Raw genomic sequence first — 19,889 nt, forward strand, 5'->3', positions numbered from 1 at the left:
ACATATTTCTACATTTAGTCGACTCTATATCATATTTACCAGGAAAAGTAAATAGTGTTGATAAACTTAAAATTATGGTATATAAATGTAATAAAAGTTATTTATTGTCATGTTACGAAAGCGTAAATCGATTCGTTCTAATTTGATTAGTTATGTCACAGCATTCACCGAGAGGGACTGTAGCACACGGATGCAGTTCACAACTCTCATGATTCAGAATGTCAGTGAAAAGTCACATGGATTAAGATTTTTATACGCCACGTGAGGCAAATTGTATAGGTGTTTGTATTCTGTAGACCGACTTAGGTATACGATTAAGGAAAGGAGAGAAAAACAAAGGTGACCGTCAGTGTTACATTCATTGCAATGATGTAACTGCATTTATAGATCTAGACTCGCGTACACTAAGAAGACATGAAGAAAACATACACAATTGTGTGAAGTGACAGCTCTGAGAAAGATCTTTTCATTTGTTTAAGACAACACAGAATAAATTTAGCCAGAGACACCACGACCTTGCACACAGGACGATGGCAAACAAATACAGATTATTTTTTCTTAGATCAGCCCAGCAGGTATTGAGATGTCTGTATAGCAGAAGATCAGTACCTTCCATCAATCATATTTATTTCACAAAACCATCTCTACCTCCAAATTCGTTATCATGGGCTCATAACTTCTCCAGAAACTGCTGTACTTCCTCATCAGGTACTGTGACCTTCATTAAACTAGACCGTGTATTTGTAATAGCCTTTTTTCAGTATATTATATTTTAGTATTTCTAATCTGTTTTGTGTCTTGTAGGTCAAAGCAGCTTTTCATTGAGAAGCCACACATGTGGAGAATTGTGTTCCAGTCATATAGATGAAGAGGTTACTTTATGTGGCTGGGTTCAGTACTTGAGGTATGAGACACAATGTTTATTCTTCCAAAAATTCAGTAAGCCACATCACTATATCAGACAAACATATGTGTATTTGGCTCTTTAGGCAAGATCTTTTTGTGATCTTGAGAGACTTCAGTGGATTGGTGCAAATTCTTATCCCTCAGGATGAGGTAGCAATACGCTTTTATTGCTTATTTTGTGTCTGATCATTTAATTCTGATGCTGCTTCCAACATACAGTATGTTGGTTCATTTGTTGCAGTAACATGTTTTCACTATTACTGTATTTTTTTTTTGACACTTTATTTCTTTAGTCCAAATCTGAATTGAAGAATGCTTTTCTTGATCTCACTGTGGAGTCCGTCATCATGGTTAAAGGAAGGGTCAGGCGTAGACCAGAGGGACAGGAGAATAAGGTCTGCTCATATGCGCAATAAAGAGAAAAGTATGACGCTGTGTTCAGTGTGACATATGTGTAAAATTGTCATTTTTATTCAATATTAGAAAATGTCCACAGGAGAAATTGAGGTCTGTGCTGAGAGCATGGAAGTGTTGAATACCTGCCGAAAGCTGCCGTTTGAAATTAAAGAATTTGTCAAAGTAAGTAAAAATAATTTTGACCATATAAAAAAGTGTTGCATGTATGAAATTTCGAAATGCATTATGAAGTAGTTCTAGTTTTGCCTACAGTAGTTCTAGAGTGAATCTCACAAAGAACATAACAAGGTCATATTTCCCAACAAAATCAAAAGGGAAAAAAGTGAATACCATTCAAAGTTTGGGCTCTTTCAAAAACATTTTTAATTTATTTAAAGTCTCACCGAATGCTGTGTTTCTTGTGTTTTTAATCAAAAAAAGTAATACTGTGAAATATTATTAAATTATTAAATTAAAATGGCTGTTTTCTATTTGAATATATTTTAAAATGTAATTTATTCTTGTGATGAAAGCTGAATATTCAGCAGCCATAACTCCAGTTTTCAGTGTCACATGATCCTTCAGAAATCATTCTACTATGTTGATTTTGTGCTCAAGAAACATTTCTTATTATCTATGTTAAAAAACAGTTTTGCAGTTTTGCTGCTTATATTTTTGTGGAAAACATGATTCTGATTTCCGGATTCTTGAATGAATTGGACGTTTAAAAGAACAGTATTTAATTTTTTTTTTTATGTAAAACTGTTTAACTATTTGCTGTTACTTTTGTTCAGTTATCTTGCATGGACAAGGACAAGACCTATGATTCAGTGTCATGGAAACTGTCACAATGAAAAAAACTTAATTGGTCTAAAAATGTGAAATATGGCCTTGAAGTGTTTCTTGCCAGTGTTTGTGAAATTCTATGTCATTTGTTGTGGAATAGCCGATGAATTTCATTCCAGATGGATGTTCTTTTCATTATTTTTTTTACAAGTAATGCTTGTTGTCCAAGTAGGATAAAACATCCCTGATATGCTTAATTTTAATTCTTATGTTCCCCTTGAAAAATCTGAAGTCCTCCGGATGCAGTATCGGTATCTTGATCTTCGGTCGCCCAGGATGCAGTACAATTTAAGACTGAGATCACAAATGGTGATGAAAATGAGGGAGTACCTTTGCAATCTGCATGGTGAGGATTTACACTGGCATTTTCATACTTGTACATACATCTGTTAATGTACTGGAATACTCACTGAACATTACCTGTCTTTTCCCGGATTTGTGGATGTGGAAACACCAACATTGTTTAAGAGAACACCAGGGGTAAATATATATATTTTTTCTGTGTAAGCCAAGTATCATACTTATAACCAAAGTATAAGGCAAGTTGCTAATTCAGATACACATTATTTTTGTTTCATTGAAATCTTTGCACATTTAATCAATGTGGAAATGTTAAGAATACATACATAATATGTGCTTGCAATTCAGATGCACTACAAATGACTTCAGGAATTCAGAAACGTGGCCATGAGTGTTTATTTATTTGTTAACTTCCAATATTGTAAATTGCACTCATAAAAACGCACTACAAAGATAATACCTACTGAGCCAAATCCAAAGAATGAGAAAAAGTATGAGTGCAGAATGTAGCTTGACACACTAAGCATAAAAATGTTTTGTAATTGCAGAAAGGTTGCATTTATGAGAGCTTATTTTACGCTACACAATGCTTCTATAGAGACTCATGCTTCGGTTTCTTGTGTCCTGCAAGACATCCCTGTAAGGCTTGCCCAAACATCAACAAAATACAGCTGGTGCAAAATATTGCCAGATCATTACCCAAAAATTTGTGAGCAATCACATCACTCTGGTTTCTTCCCTCTGGCTTTGTTGTTCTAAGAACTTTTACATCTGTTTTCAGTGAATGGACTTTTAAAGCTTTGATACATATGTATGAGCATCTGAATGCTACTCACTTTATCTTGGTAACCCCGCGGTTACTGGATACTTCAGTTTGGAGAATAAATTAGCAAACTGAAGCTGGTCATGCTTGTCATGTGACACAGCAGCTACAATAGCACTGTATAACTGATATAGGCTTATGTTTTATTTTATTTTATTTTATTTTTTCCTTTTTATTTGAAATATTTTCAAACGTGTTAAATATATCAGGAAATATCTCGATTCTCAGACATGTGTATGTAAATAGGTTTGGCACCAGATTGTTATTTGATCTATATGGGCAAAGTAGAATAATAGTGTAATCTATTAACTACATACCAGATATGTGTGTCGTGCCATAAAATATTTTTATATGACTGACTTTGTATTTAATGTGAATTTAATAACAATATTGTAAGTTACTATATTATAACATTTTCATTTTACAGAGAGCAAAGAACATTCACTTCAGAATAGCCAGAGTTCAGGCACTCTCAAAAATCACTGAAGCTGTTTACAATGTGAAATGAATATCTTACATTCGTACGCACATCTGCACTTTGTTGTTTATAATTCAGTCAGCGAGTGAGTGAGTGAACAAAACACCGCTCTTTAGCGATGACTCATCTGAACGTCTCTGATTGGCCATTGCATTCATAAGCTCAACAGAATCGTGTGTGATTGGTTATAATGCAGCGCTGTACAAACGCGTCTGTCTCTGGCTCAGCGCCAGCCAAAGCACGAGCGCAGACTTGAATTTAGCAGCTGATGCTGTGCCGCACTGAACGATCTAATCACACCGGTGGGATTGTATCAAATATAAATAATATTATTCGGCTACTCTTTGTCTTTTGGAAGATGCGTTTTAAAATCCACTTGGCTCAGAAATCTGAGGGGGCACGTGCCCTCTCACTTTGAATGGGCATGCCGCCTCTGAATAGCTTAAACATGGAAACCCACATTTTTACAGTTGGAGGTGTTGAATAACCTTCTGTCCTACGTAGGCGGACTTCTCTGTATACAAAACCCATCTATGTTTCAAAAGAAGGATGGGGGGATGTGTGGGTGGATGGATAGATAGATAGGTATTAAGTCAGTGAGGGGTTTTTAATATTCTTTTATATTTTGCACGTTTTTTTTTCTCCTTCTGCACTGTGCACTTTTGTATTTCATAATATGACTTTCATTTATCAGATTGGTTTGAGCTATGCTGGCTGATTCAGTTCTCAGTGAGAGGCAGGAATACACAGAGTTTATTCAAGTGTAACTGTATTTCTCAGGGTGCCAAAGAGTTTGTGGTGCCATCTGGAGACCCTGGGAAGTTCTACTCTCTTCCACAGAGCCCACAGCAGTTCAAACAGCTTCTTATGGTGGCTGGCATAGACAGGTAAAAGTCATATTCACAGATTGTTGTCAGATGCTTGGCACGTTCACTAAACTCTGCCTTCACTGACTGACAGCACCTTGAAAACAAAACTACATCCTGTTGGCCAACATACTCTCGGAATCAGGTTTATTCTTAGCTGTTAGCAGCTTTGAATTATGCAGAACTGCATTCATTCAAATGCTGTGTGAAATGCCAGAACAGTGACATGCATGTGGAGTGTGCTGCCTGATAAGGATAAGAATGCTACTTTGAATTCTAATTGCTTTTTGAAGATTTTTGCTAATTTGGAATTCAAAGCAAATAATTTTGAGGTGGTATTAGCACATCAGTCACTGTGTGGGTTGTTGCTGACATGTGTAGCTTTGTTTCCAATGTTTGTGTATTAAAGTGGTCTGTGGCCCATGTTAGTAGTTAACATTAATAATTATAATAGTAATATCAGTTAACATTAAAGAATTGTCAAGTTTCACAGGACCAAATATATGATAATTTTAAACTTAAATGATGTAGACACTTTGGTCGCAGTAGATTGACACTACAAAAATATATAAAAAACTTAACACAGCATTTAAAAAAAAAAAAAAAAAAAAAATATATATATATATATATATATATATATATATATATATATATATATATATATATATATAAGGATGAAGGATCGAGCATGTACAGCATGTATACTTTGCATATGCAGTGATTCTGTCCAATACGATAAGCAGTAATTTTTTTTTCTAAAATACTAAAGATAAAATACTAAAAACTAAAATCATTTTTTACATTTTTACAATGCATCTGATATGTTAAAGAGTATATAATAAGAGTAAATAATTAAAATTTAATTGAGTTTGATATGATGGCAGATTTAATATGATGGCAGCTATAATATGAATGTACCTGTAAACATAGATGAAATGAACATGCACAATTAAATATCCAATATCAACTGATAAATAACAAAAAAACACTGATATTGACCAATAATCATTATGGGTTCCCCTGGTATGATTTCTCCTATTATTTATAATGCGAATCTTTTTTTAATAACTATAAATATACACTACTGTTCAGAGGGTTGGGGCAGTAAGATTGTTTTTTAAAGAAATTTAATACTTTTATCAAATCACCAAATCAGCATATTAGAATGCAATAATTTACATTTTAAAATGCTGAAATAGAAAGTTATTTTCAGTTGTAATAACATCAACATTCACAATATTACTGTTTTAAAGGTTTTTTCTAATAAATTTAGCCGAGGTGAGCATAAGAGACTTCTTTCAAAATCACTGAAGAATCTTACTGACCCCAAATGTTTGAGTGGTAGTGTGTATTATTTATTTATTATAAATATTATAGTATTTTCCTGAGATTTTTTTAGTGAAACAAAAACCAGCAAAACCAGCTCAGTGTAAGAAAGTGTGGGCAACCACCCAGAACACACTAATATTGTGTTTTTGCACAGGCATCACCTCTCTCATTTTGTTCAGAAAGCACAAAAGTTTCTATTAGATTTTGAAAAATGATAATGACCACAATAGTCTCATTTCAATTCTGGCAGCAAGTCTCTTTGAATTAGTAGTTGCGCTAAGCCAGGACTGCAGGCTAGTTTTATGAAAAGTCTGTCAAAGGAAAATGATATGCTATGCATGATTTAAAAATGTCAGTCAGTATTGGCCCACAGTCACTTACGTGCTGGTTATCTCCCACAATCTCAGGTACTTTCAGCTCGCTCGCTGCTACAGAGATGAGGGCTCCAAGCCTGACAGACAGCCTGAATTCACACAGGTAATGATGTGCTAATGGTTGAGGGGAAACATGCCGCAGCACATCTGACAATATATGCGGAGCTGGGGCTCGGTTCTGATGCAGATGAATATTGAGTGTTTTAATGATGTGGCTCACTCTAACTTCCACTCGCGAGGGTGAGAGCTGCTTATAGGCTTTGCAGGATTCTCACTCAGACTAAAAATCATGAACCCCAAAAGACCATTATGCTTTTGTTCAGACAGGCAGCAAAAATTTGTTTTTTTTTTTATGTGCATTTGAGTCAAATCCGATTAGTTGTTAATGTTCTGAATTGCAGAAAAAACACCTGATATCTGAAACCTGATCCAAACCGCATTCAAGTAATCTGAAATCCGATTAAAATGACATTTTATGCACCGTCTGAGCAAAAGGATCAGATTTGAAAAACAAATCAGATTCATGTGCAATGTTAACAAAGCATTTTCCCTCATTTGTCTCTTTTTTGTTGACACATTTCCTAGGTGGATATTGAAATATCCTTTGTAGACCAGGCGGGAGTCATGAGTTTGATTGAAGGCTTGGTCCATTACTCCTGGCCAGAGGACAAAGGACAGATTAATGTTCCTTTTCCCTCAATGACTTATGAGGAAGCCATGAGAGACTACGGAGTTGACAAACCAGACACTAGATTTGGGATGAAGGTGACCGCACATTCTTTCTTTGTACACATCATCCTAGATTGGACGTAAGACATCAATGAGGTTGTTTGCATGCTGGCCGTCCTTGGCGTCAAGCTGTGCTGGCATCCTGTTTCCCCACACATCACAGATTTTCATGCGGTGCTCAACAATTAAAAAGGAATCTCTTGTCATACGTTTTCTCACACTGTTGTGTGTCATGAATGCATTCAGTTCTGCTCATAGAATTACACAGCCTTTTGCTGAATCTGGGACATTTTGCCAATTAGATAAGTAATAGATAAATGTTAAATACACAACTTTTTAAAAGTTTGGGGTCAGTAAGATTTTGTTGTAAAAGAAATGTATAATTTATTAAGTTATATAAATAAATTAAATTCTTATAAAATGGACAGTGAAAACATGTATAATGTCACAAAAATTTTATATTTCAAATAAATGTTGTTCTTTAGAATTTTCTATTCATCAAAGAATCCTGAAAATTGTATTACAGGTTTAAAAAAAAAAAAAATTAATAATAATTAAAAATGTCTTGAGCAGCAAATCAGCCTATTAGAATGATTTCTTAAGGATCATGTGACACTGAAGAATGGAGTAATGACTGCTGAAAATTCAGATTTGATATCACAGGAATAAATTAAAATTTAAAATATATGAAAATAGAAATAGTTATTTAAAATTGTAATAATATTTCAAAATATTGCTGTTTTTACTGTATTTTTGGTCAAGTAAATGCATCCTTGTGAGCATAAGAGCCTTTTTCTACCTCAAACATTTGAACAGTTGTGATTGTATTTATTTTAATCACTTTTTATTTTAGTAAAGTTTATTTTTACTAAAATAAATAAATAAATAAATATATATATATATATATATATATATATATATATATATATATATATATATATATATATATATATATATATATGTATGTATGTATGTATATTACATAAAACATATTGATAACTAAATCTACACAAATTGTCTTGTTAATAAGTTTATATTCCCTTTGTTTTCTGATGTGTTTTCTAAATGTTTTTTCTTTTCTTTTCAGCTTGTGGATGTCACCACAGCATTCCAGGAAACACAAATCGAGTTCATCAAAGATGCACTTCTTAAACCAAATGGCTGCATTCAGGCCATCTGCGTCCCAGAAGGAACGGTAAGGACAGAATCTTTAGATTCGGATTCTAATGTCCAAACACCGAAGCTGAATCTACAGTGCAGACAGTGTAGTCAGATTTCCAAATGAATGAATCTTTTCAGTCAGTTCCTTTTAGTGATTTAAACCTGACAACACAATCAATGTAGCCTGGTTTTCAAACAAATAATTATTATGTTTTGAATGAATGTATCAATCAATGAAATAATTTGCCACATTAGTAAATTCAGTATTAAATGAATTTCATTTGCACCTTAAAATAGCTAAACGAATTACTAAAAAAATAGTATTGATTAGAGGATTAAAATTCTTGTCCTTCGAGAAGGCATCAAACTAGAAATGTAACTCTTTTTAACTCAATGAGCAGCATAAGCGTTGATATAATTCATGTGGTCTTTATTTTATTTAGTCACTTTTAAGAAAAAGTCACTGAATGTGTTGAGCATTACAATTTCTCCCATTCATATATCTCCTCCCCCATATGCTAACTCTGAAGCAGTTGAAGGTAACTCTCTGTGGCGTTTCTTCCACAGAAACACCTGAAGGGCAAAGACTTAGAGTTCCTGAAAAAAACAGCCAAGACACAGTATGGTCAGGTGAGTTGTGTTCCTTTATCCTCTATTTGCTGATGGAACGCCACCCGCATTCAGTGTGTGCACATCACTGGAAGACTTCTGAAATATTTATCTGAAAAGTATTCAATAAGTTAAGATGATTTGGTGGTAAAATGTAACACACAGCATATTTACCCTGAGGCAAGCTTGACCTCACTAAAGGGGCACAGCTTCATATTTGCATTGTAGGGCATCCATGGAATCTTATAAAGTTAATGTTATATGTGTTTTTTTCTCCACACCATATGTGACCAGTGTAGTCAAACCTCATAATGAATGACCCTAATGAGCTGGTTCTTTTTAGTGAATCAAACATAGCTTACATCTTACGGTGTTATTTTGTACTTGAGGATTGTGAAATGTAAATCAGCGTAGTTTTGCCAGTAGTACTTAACGGAAAAATCAATCAATGCATTAAAAAGCATTATTTACCCTAACTTAACACTAACCATAAAGTGTTTATTTGATTTAACATTCTAAAAGGTACATTGTGTTCAGTTTTTTTTTTTTTTACGGAAAAAAATAAAATCTCATTCCTGTCAAAATGGGAACGTTGTTTTAATTATGATTTCTTATAAATGTCAAGAACATAATTTTTTATTGTTCCTCAATACTTCTGTCGGTGCCAGTAGCCAAATTCAAGTTCTGGCTTCCCCCTCTTATATTCCATTCCGTCAAGTATCTACTATCCAATAAAATAAAAAATGCCAAAAATAAATCTGAAAAAATACAAATGTTCTTCAACACTTATGATAGCTGACTGTTCTGCTTAGTTTTCCCATGCACTCCAAACACTTCACAATAGTCTTCTGTCTGCATTTATAAATAGAAAGTGAACTTTGAGCTAGTGTTTTTGGCTTGAACTAAATGGCACCGTCAAAGGTGATTCTCCATTGCTATCCATTTTAGTCCAGGTCTTGGCTTCGTTTGTGTCTGGGAAACCAGCCCGCAGTGTTCTCGAGACTGATGATTGCTCAAGAGTTTGTGCCCTGTGCTTTCAATGGAAATTGAATATGGGCCGGTGGAGGAAACAGATGATCATTGCTGTGTTTGCACCGTGTGTCGTACAGGAGGTGAGTGTGGCTCCAGTAAGGGCAGATGGTTCACTGAAATCCCCTCTCAGCCGGCTGCTTTCGGACACGGCCAAACAGCAGCTGCTCCAGATGGCCCAGGCCAATGCTGGAGACCTGATCTTCATCACAGCCGGACCCCGGGAGAACGTGGTGCGTATCCGCCTGCATTTTGTTCTGCATCCTCACAGATTCGTATATTCATGCTGATTCAATCTCATAAACACATCATGAGAGCTCAGTGAGCAAATGTTTATATAAAACTACAGCTAGACTGCAAGTACATGAAGCCATTTTGGGTTGGAGTAAATAACTCAATGTTCAGCATCCCTGGTCCTCAAGTACCTTCCCATCAGTTTGTATACGCTACAGTGATAGATAACTAAGGGTTTTTGGAAAATATGGCTTCAGAAGAATGCTGACATGAACTAATCACTTTTAAAAGAATATTCATCCTTTCCGTGCCTCGGCTCTCGCTCGGGGCTGGTGCAGATGGTGAGCTTGGCACAAAGTGAGACGGCTGTTTAGTCACAAAGCAGAGATGTGGGAGATGGCTAGGAATAACTGCCGAGCATTGTGAGCTGAGGTTGTGGGATGAATGGTGATGTTGCTAGTGCAGAAAGTGGGAGAAATGAGAGCTGGGGGAGATCTTTTTCCTCAAATATAGTTTTAGAGACATAGGAAATCATTTGCATGTTCCTGCCCTCAAATACATGCCTCTTGTGGTCTCATTTTTAGCTGTTTCATGAATTAACAAAAATCAGAGATGTAGTTCAGATTTTCCTAATTTTTAAAATGACTAATCAGAAGTTAGAAGTTATTCTCCAGTGATCTAGATTCTCAGAATGTGTAATCCTGGATGTCCTGAAACATTCAGAATCTTTTATGTATGTTAAAGGGATAGTTCAAACAAAAATGAAAATTCTTTCATCATTTCCTCATCTTTCATCATTTCCTTATGTTTTTTCCAAACCTGTATGATTTTCTAATGTGGGACAAAAAACTGTTTTTGTACTTACAATGAAAGTCAGCAAATAAAGTCCAAAATAGAATTTGATCCCTTTGACAAAAACATTCACACTTTAGTTTGGTGACCAGTTCACAGTAAGTATGACTTTTCCCTCAATAAACTCCTAATTTGCTGCTTATTAATATTGAGGTAGTTGTTAAGTTTAGGGGTTGGATTAAGGGATCTAAAATATGGTCATACAGAATAATGCATTAATACAGTATATGCTTTATAAGTATTAATAAACAGCCCAATATGTTATTAATAGGAATGCTAATGAGCAACAAGTTAACAGTAAGAATTGGTCCTTAACCAAAAAAACAGTTGTCATTAAGTAAAACTGTTAAAAATAATTTTCGGTAATCGAAAACGTAAATATATCTCTTCAAAAGATGGAGGTTAATTTAAGCCTTTGTGGGTGTTGCAGGTTTGAGTCTGAAACCATTCATTCTTTCTGTTCTAATGATTTCTTGTAGCGCTTCGCTATTTCGCTATATAATAGAATGTTTCATATTTTAGCGCCCTCTGTTGGGGAAGCTGAGACTGCAGTGCGCGGAGCTGCTTGAGTGCTATGGCGTGCCTGTTCGTGACCCATCTGTCTTTCACTTCTTGTGGGTGGTGGACTTTCCCCTCTTCTTACCCAAAGAGGACGATCCAGAGATGCTTGAGTCTGCCCACCATCCCTTCACTGCTCCAGTCCCAGAGGATGCCCATCTGCTCTACACCCATCCCCACAAAGTATGTACCATCACATCTCAGGCAGTACATCAACACAAATTATCTTTTTTTTTAAGCATCAACACAAATTATCTTTTATAACCTTACAGAATCATTTTGTGTTTTGTGTGTGTGTGTGTGTGTGTGTGTGTGTGTGTGTTTTTGACACTCACCAAGTCTGCATTTATTTGATAAAAAAGTACAAACTGTAATATTGTGAAATATTATTTCAATTTAAAATAACTATTTTCTATTATAATATATTTAAAACATAATTTATTCTTGTGATAGCAAAACTGAATTTTTAGCAGCTATTACTTCAGACTTCAGTGTCACTTGATCCTTTATAAATTAGTCTAATGATTTGGTAATTTGGTGCTCAAATAATATTTCTTATTATTATTAATGTCGAAAACAGTTGTGCTGCTTAATACCTGTATTGAAAAAAAGAACTGCATTTATATGCATTAATTTGTTTTTTATATGAAATGTATATGAATTTGTTTGTAAAAAGTTAATTAATTTAATGCATCCTTGCTTAAAAAAAAAAAAAAAAAAAAAACATTTCTGACCCCAGAACTGTGGAACAGTAATGTATATTTTTCTATGTAGTTGTGCTTTGCTCTAATATTTTCTCACAAGTCATAATGATTTATAAGTAAATTATTCTTTAGCGTAAGAGTCAAATTGGTTTGCAAATTGGTCTGAATGGTTATTTAATGAGTTGGTCTGAATGAAAAACACTTACAAAAAAAAATGCTTATCCAATCATAACAATCAACTGGAAATGTAATGTAAATGTCACAAAAACATAATTGGTTTCATATCTAGTGAAAAAACCTACTTCTGACATCCAATAATCCATGTCAAGGACAAAAGTGACATTTCAGATTATTATATCATGGTTCATCTTAACGTATTAAATAATGGCATACAGTATAGTGTGGTCCAAAAGGCAGGCAAGAGGCATCATTTAAATTTTAGACCTAAATATACAGTATATATAACTAGATAGCTTAATAAATAATAGAATTTGTGATAGGAATACATTTTCAGTGGTGGTCTCAAGCATTTTGACCCCACTATGTATTTAACTGTGCACGTGCCTTGAGATAGCTGGCAATACCCAGAAATAGTCTGGTTTTATCACTTTGTAAGTCTACAGTCATGAGCCAAGTTTTTCATAGAGGAAATTTATGATCTTGCTTTGAATTCCACACATTTCCCCCACCTGTTTATCTGCTCTCTCAGGTGCGTGGCCAGCATTACGACTTGGTACTGAATGGCTGCGAGATCGGAGGAGGTTCGATTCGCGTCCACAATGCATCTCAGCAGCTGTACATCCTGGACACGATTCTCAAGGTAATGGAACAAGAGTTAAAAATTACACCGCGAGCAAAGAGCATCATTTAATGCTACTCTGACAGCGAGTTAAAGCACTTGTAATGGACATGTCCAGATACCGTGTGCACCATTTTCTTATTTGTGACTCTTACTTAACACCGCCGCACCACCGACTACCCGTTCGGTCACTGTGGCAACCCGTTAAGCTATAGCCTATTTAACTGCCTTTAAAGAAAACAGATGCTTTGGATCTTAAGAGCCAGGGAGAAGAAACAGCACATTAGGGTCGATCTTAAGATTTGTGTCTATAAAGGAAATCTTTTTGCAGGTCTATTTACTCTGTTGATACTAAAGTAGTTGTATGGATCTGTATGATTTATACATGCTGAGACTATGAACAATTCCCTTTTAAGCTGAAAAGGCTGTGAATTACAAGGTCCACTTTGTCCTTTTTTCTCTGTCTTGCTTGTGCTATAGGAGGACCCATCACTTCTTTCTCATTTATTGGAGGCTCTGGACTCCGGGGCCCCTCCTCATGGTGGAATTGCATTAGGTGAGTGAGAATTCAACACATGCTACCTTGGACTTTCGCAAGGTTGTTGGGGTACCACTGTGACGAAAGGTCTTGTTGATTACATTCTCCTGTTGGTTAAAGTGGAACGGTCATGCTCAAAAACTTCAATTGCTTGCTAGCCAAGAATTTTTGGCAGCTTTGTTTCAGTTTGAGGGTGTAAACTGAAGCATGAAGTGCCCTTGATCATTCGAGAACCTCTGTTTGGGTTTATTTCTGTGTGTGGCAGCACTAGAGCTGTTTTTACAGCTTGCTTAAACTGCGATAGTCAAATTTGCCATGTTCTTGTTTACATTATAACATCTAAAGAGTTAAAAAAGTCAACTTAAATTTGTGGGATGCACTGATATTATAAAAATGTAAAAAAGAAAAAATGTGATGCCCGGTTCTATACTATTTTGTGTAAATAATTAAAAAATAAATAAATTAAAACTAAAATGAGTTGTTTTAAATACTGCAAGGCTTCACAACATTATAATGTATAGTGTGAAAAACTTATTTTCATTTTGAGATTTTCTTAAGATTACATTTACTGTGTTATTCAATTATTCATGTTTTTAAAGATTAACTTTAACTTTTAACATTTATAAATACAAAAGTTTGGTTGTTTTTTGAAATTAATTATTCTGAAGAATTTAATACTTTTATACAGCAAGGATGCATTAAATTGACCAAAAAATACAAAGACATTGATAATTGATTTTACATTATTACACTGTTCATTTGAATGTAATTGATAATTACATTGACTTCTGTTTTTTTTTCATCATGGTTTCCACAAAAATATGAAACAGAACAGTGTTTTCAACATTGATAATAATAAGAAATGAGCACCAAATCAGCATAAAAAAAAAAATAATAAAAAAAAAATATTCTGAAAGGATCTCAGATATGCCATTTTAGGAATAAATTACATTAAAAAAATATATTGAAATAGAATATAGTTATAATAAATAAATTATATTACAGTTTTTACAGATTTTTTTTGGGATCAAATAATTTTCTCCTTTGTGAGCATTAGAGATTTCTTTCAAAAATATTATGAAATTTTACTGACCCAAAACCTTCAACCAATAGTGTTTATTAATTACAGATAAAAAAAAATTACACATAATAAATACGGAAACAGTATATTGTGAATTTCTAATAATGATAAAATTGCTGTTTTTCTCCTGAACAGGGCTAGATCGACTGGTGTCCATTATTGTAGGTGCTCCCAGTATCAGAGACGTAATAGCTTTTCCAAAATCCTTCAGAGGTCACGACCTCATGAGTCATGCTCCAGACTTCGTCTCTGAAGAAGACCTGAAGCCGTACCATATCTCTGTAGTCTGGCCTAGCACAGATACAGAGGGTCAGCAGGACAACTCAGTGTAAACTCTAAAATCTGTGTTAATATGCGTATGATGTTCCGTTTGCATGAGGATGCAAGACAGTTTGCGATTTCCATCAGCACCGTACGATCGCCATCTGTGTCCACGCCTTGGGATGGACTTCAGAGCAGAAGCAGCAGGATCACTAACTGTCCTGAGAGAATTTAGCCCCATCTTCTGAGTGAAGGTGACGTCTGTGTCCCCCACACATTAACAAACACTTTCTTCTGCCTATTTCAACAAACCAGTCATGCACTTTCTCACCATATACATGATCTGTAATTAGTGTTTTCAACTGCAAATTCTTAATTACATTAGTTTCAGTGAAAAACAGTGCTGGATTGTGAGCGTAGCTGAATTTTCCATTAGGGGGCAGGGTTGTTCCATTGCAACTGTTTACATCGCTTCCTCCCCACCCCCTCTTAACATGCCCTGCAGTGAAGTCAGCATGCACCATATCCTACATTTTTTTCCACCAGCAGACATACCAAATAAAGCTACATTTCAGTTTTTCTCAGCGATGCCTTATCTGCAAAAGCAGATGCTCATTTTTCATGCCCAGGTACAACTACTCATTACAGCCAGTGTTGTTTTAAAGCAGACCTGCGAGTTGGCTGCCAAGCTGTGAACACAGTTCTGTGTAAGACATGCTGTTTTTGCTGTTCTTCCAATGACTTTTCCTTAAGTACCCACTCATTGCCTATTTACATGACTATGTTTACTTGGAAGTACCTGCCTACGTTTGGTAGATGTTTCCATTAGTGCTTTAGAGACAAATACTGTACTGAACCTTGGCTGATTGATATAGAGCTCTTCATTAATAGTTTATAAATGTGACCCACTTGATTCTGATTGGTCGAACCGTTGTAAACATACACCTTTGTTTACTTCTGTGTGTTGCTCGGCAACCACTTTGTTGGAACCACAACTGTTTCTGAGGAACTATATTGTTTGTTGGAAGAATACTGTTTTTATTTATATTATTACACTTTATTTGATCTGTTTTATTCTGTGAAACCTTACTACGTGTATGGCATAACTGTTTTATAAAAGCAGTATGCCCAGCTAAGGGGGTTTTCGTGCCTAACAACGCCCCTTAGCTGTTATAAATTCACTGTAAACCACGGCTTGGGGCTTATTGCTTTATTTGGGCTTTTATCCTTGTTTGTGTTCTCTTAAAAAGGGATGATTCACCCAAACATGAAAATTCAAAAATTCTGTTGCAGACCAACCTTGAATATCTTCAAAAGAAGATATTTTCAAAAACATCTCCATGTTTTTTTTTTTTGTCCATAGTGTTTTTCACTCTTCAAAATAATCTTCTTTTGTGTTCTCCAGAAAAAAGAAATGTATACAGTCAGCAACAAAAATACTCCTGGAAAAGTACAGAAAATAATTTTTCAGTTTCTGACTGCTGAAATCATTGACCAAAACCATAAAGTTCATTTAGCACTTCTCTGATGGCATGTTTTGACCGCATCAGCGTCTATCTTATACACACTGTGCATTACCTAAAACAGGTATACACATCAGAAGTGTGTACTAACTGTACTAAATATGATGCTAGAGACAAAGATTGTTCGGCTGAAATAACATTTTGCAAAAAGTTAGCTTTGATAGAATTACCATGACTGGTTTAAAAACACAAAACCCTGAACAGCATACAGAGTTCAGTTACGTAAGTTTAATAACTGAAAACTGACTTTTTAATTTTGGTTTCAGTTAAAAAAAAAAAAAAAACCTTGATTTTCAGTGCTTCACTAGTATACAGGTTTGGAGTGAGTACACTTGGAGAGTTTGTATTTTTAAGTAGGTTTCGCTTTTATTTAATGTTAATTTGATATATTTTCATTTTATATTTTATATAATAAAAACATGTAAATATGCAGCTGTAGTCTTGTTTGGTTAAATTAACTGCCAGCCCGTTTTTACTTTTTTTCACCACCCTGCAGCTACTCCAGCCAGGAAGTAGTTTTGCTGTCTGAAATAAAATGATTTACAAATATCACGTGTGAATTGATTGCTGTGTATTTTAGTCCTTTTATGTTTAAATAACTCCTGACCGTTGCATCAAAGCAAGTGTGATGTTTCTGATCTCTTAATGGAGATGCTACCTGCATGATCGGCAAGAAGAAAATTGCAGTTCTCAAGGAATACAATCTTAGGCGTCATTACTTCCCTCAGCATGCAGTGCAGTCTGTTAGGTATGAGGTTGAGATGAGCTGCTCAACTCCGAAAAGGTCTAACCATGCATCATTAACTGTATATAGTTAAAATCCAGTCATAAAACCCCATTTTTTTATTGCAACTCTTCAACTGTCCACCTCCTGGTTAGTAGTCACCAGGTGTTTTGCATTTAAGACCTCTGATCTAAGAGGATAGTGCTGCTTCTGCTGTTGTCCAGTGTTCCCATCAGCATCTTCTTGGGTTCAAGCAGACCTTTACTTCAGCCCTACTGTTTTGGCTACCGGTCTGAGCAATGCTGCAGGGAATTTAATGTCTTAAAAAACCTGCCTGATAACTATCAACAGAATTGAATGTGTATCTTTGGTAACCTTCATTCTCATCATTCTTTCTGCTTTGTAACACATCCACTTGTCTGGTTTGCCTCTAATTGGCCTACATAACCAAAATGGCCCATGGTTTTTCACAGCAAACATAAAAGTCACATAAAGGACAATGAAAATTTCCTCTGGATAAACCACATTGTTTTGCAGTACATGACTTTCAGTGATGGAAATGTAATTATAATGTATTCCACCACGAGACACTTTTAGGCCTCCCTAATTTGTTTCTTTTTAATTCTCCCTATTTTGTAATCTCGAGGGACCACGCTCTGTGGAGAATAAACCAAGTGATTTGACGGGAAGACCCTTTAGGTAACTTGCAAACATAGTGGGGGATAATGAGCTCACTGCTTTATACCTTTTGTTTCAGATGTTTTTATTGTTTCAGATGAAATAATTGGCTAGTTCTTGTTTCTCTTCATCAATACAGGAATATAGGGTTGCCTTGCCAGTGAGATTCACATTCAGTTTATTTCTTCAAAGGTGTGACACACAGATCTCATTGGTGTTTTTAGCTGTTTTTTTTGTTTTCAATCAAAAAATAGTGATTTTTCATGTTTTGGTTTGCACTATAAATTGAATTATTTATATGCATTGTTATGGGGGTATAAAACTAGTCTACTAGCCCAACTAATTGGCCAATGTACAGGGCTGCCAGGTTTTCCGAACCAAACCCACCCAATTACCACTCAAAACTAGCCCAATAGCATTTTGAGGGGGGTCCACTGGTAAAATTTTTTTATTTTTTATTTTTGGCAAGAGTTCCCCTGGTACAAATTGCATTCCAGGGGCTACGTTGTTGGGGTCGCTTCAACCCGTGGACATGAAAAACAACTCTCGGCAATGCGGACTTGGCAACACTGTCCATGTATAAGTAGACATACATGTGACTATGAACTGGTTAGGGAGTCAACCATTTTAGGCATGTGTTTATATTCTAGTGCACTGTCATGTTCACAACCTAAATATTCTCACAATGCTTTTGAAACATTGTTCAGCTTCTAGGACTGTGTCTGAAATCACCCCCATACCTTACTGTTATATAGTGCACACTTTGAGGAGACAGCCATCTGTATTGGTGTCTGAAACCAAAGTGAACATTACTGAGTGCACGTTAGATCTCACAATGCACTACAAAAACAAGAATAGGCTCCTTGTACATAGGAGTAAAAATAATATTATAATTTGAGACATGTCATCATGTCGCAGGAAATTATATCCTCAGTATCCCAAACAATAGATTACTGTCTGAAACATGGAGTGGAGAGATCCACCTATGGGAAGGGCATCTGTGCTTGACCTCTGCAGAAGCATCCAATTGCACCAATGCCAGGTAAGGCCCCACCCCCTTACCTGAGAGCATATAAGGCCTGCACGCGCTGCTATTGTATGTATATTCGCTTCTTGAGCAGTAAGCAGGGCAAAGCTGGTGCGCGCACTGGTTTTGAATGTGTTTATATTGGTTTCTTATTCAGTTATTGAGCAGTAAGCAGGACAGCTCCCTGATTGCCCAGTACACTCACAGTGAGGTTCTGTAATACAGAGAAGGACGGTGCCTGACACATCCCATAATCATGCACCTGGCATCTCTGACGCACACACATAACTTCTGTGTGCATGCAGGACATGAAACAAGTATGAGGCACACACATTTAAATAAACCCAGTATGAGGCACACACATTTAAATAAACCCAGCAACACAAATAAAAACACCTAGGCAGGAATGCAAATGCATGCTTGGTGACATGAATGTGTGTGGCCTGCTGGCCCATTCAACCCTTGTTCCTTTATTACAATATGTAAATAGAAAGGGAGAAGGGAAGATAACAAGGAGGGGCTATGAAGACCCCACCCCTAAAACAGAATGAGTTACCAAGGTTTTGGTGACATCAAGTCAGCAGTAACGCACAAACATACAAGAAGCCCAGCTGGCAGCAGAGCAGATGTCCTGCAGTGACACTCCCCTGAACAAGGCCCAAGAGGCGGCTAAGCCCCTCGTGGAATGAGCTCTGATGTTTCCTGGGGCCTGCATTCCCTTCAGTTTGTATGCCAAAGCTATAGCTTCCACAAGCCAATGTGAGAGGTGTTGCTTATGGGACTCCCCTTGTGAGGGTCCCATAAGCATTAATGAAATAAAGAGCTGGTCGCTCTTTCGGAAAGCACTGGTCTTGGTTATATACATCTGTAATGCATGATCAGGACACAGAGCATTCAGCCTCTGATCCTCTGTGGAGGAAAAAGGTGGAGGTTGAAAAGCAGATAGCTCCAACACCACCGATCTGAACGTAGGGAAGCACAAAAGTCGGGTTAGGTTTAAGAAAAACCTTATCTCCATTAAGAGAGAATTTAGTGCACGAGGAATGAACCGAGAGTGCATGTAG

The 19,889-nt window shown here is 35.9% G+C and overlaps 1 protein-coding gene across 1 annotated transcript; it reads left to right on the forward strand.

Moving 5' to 3' along the window:
* Positions 1–43: 43 nt before the first annotated feature.
* Positions 44–15,457, forward strand: dars2 (aspartyl-tRNA synthetase 2, mitochondrial). The gene is made up of 17 exons (XM_042718539.1): positions 44–708; positions 805–904; positions 990–1,056; positions 1,200–1,301; positions 1,390–1,485; positions 2,371–2,493; positions 2,581–2,628; positions 4,530–4,636; positions 6,352–6,421; positions 6,904–7,083; positions 8,135–8,242; positions 8,776–8,838; positions 9,927–10,079; positions 11,455–11,673; positions 12,904–13,014; positions 13,474–13,549; positions 14,748–15,457. Exons 1-17 carry the CDS (start codon positions 531–533, stop codon positions 14,942–14,944), a joined length of 1,998 nt encoding a protein of 665 aa, XP_042574473.1. The 5' UTR covers positions 44–530; the 3' UTR covers positions 14,945–15,457.
* Positions 15,458–19,889: the final 4,432 nt, after the last annotated feature.

This window comes from Cyprinus carpio, chromosome B2, assembly GCF_018340385.1.
Source record: "Cyprinus carpio isolate SPL01 chromosome B2, ASM1834038v1, whole genome shotgun sequence".
Classification (NCBI taxonomy): domain Eukaryota; kingdom Metazoa; phylum Chordata; class Actinopteri; order Cypriniformes; family Cyprinidae; genus Cyprinus; species Cyprinus carpio.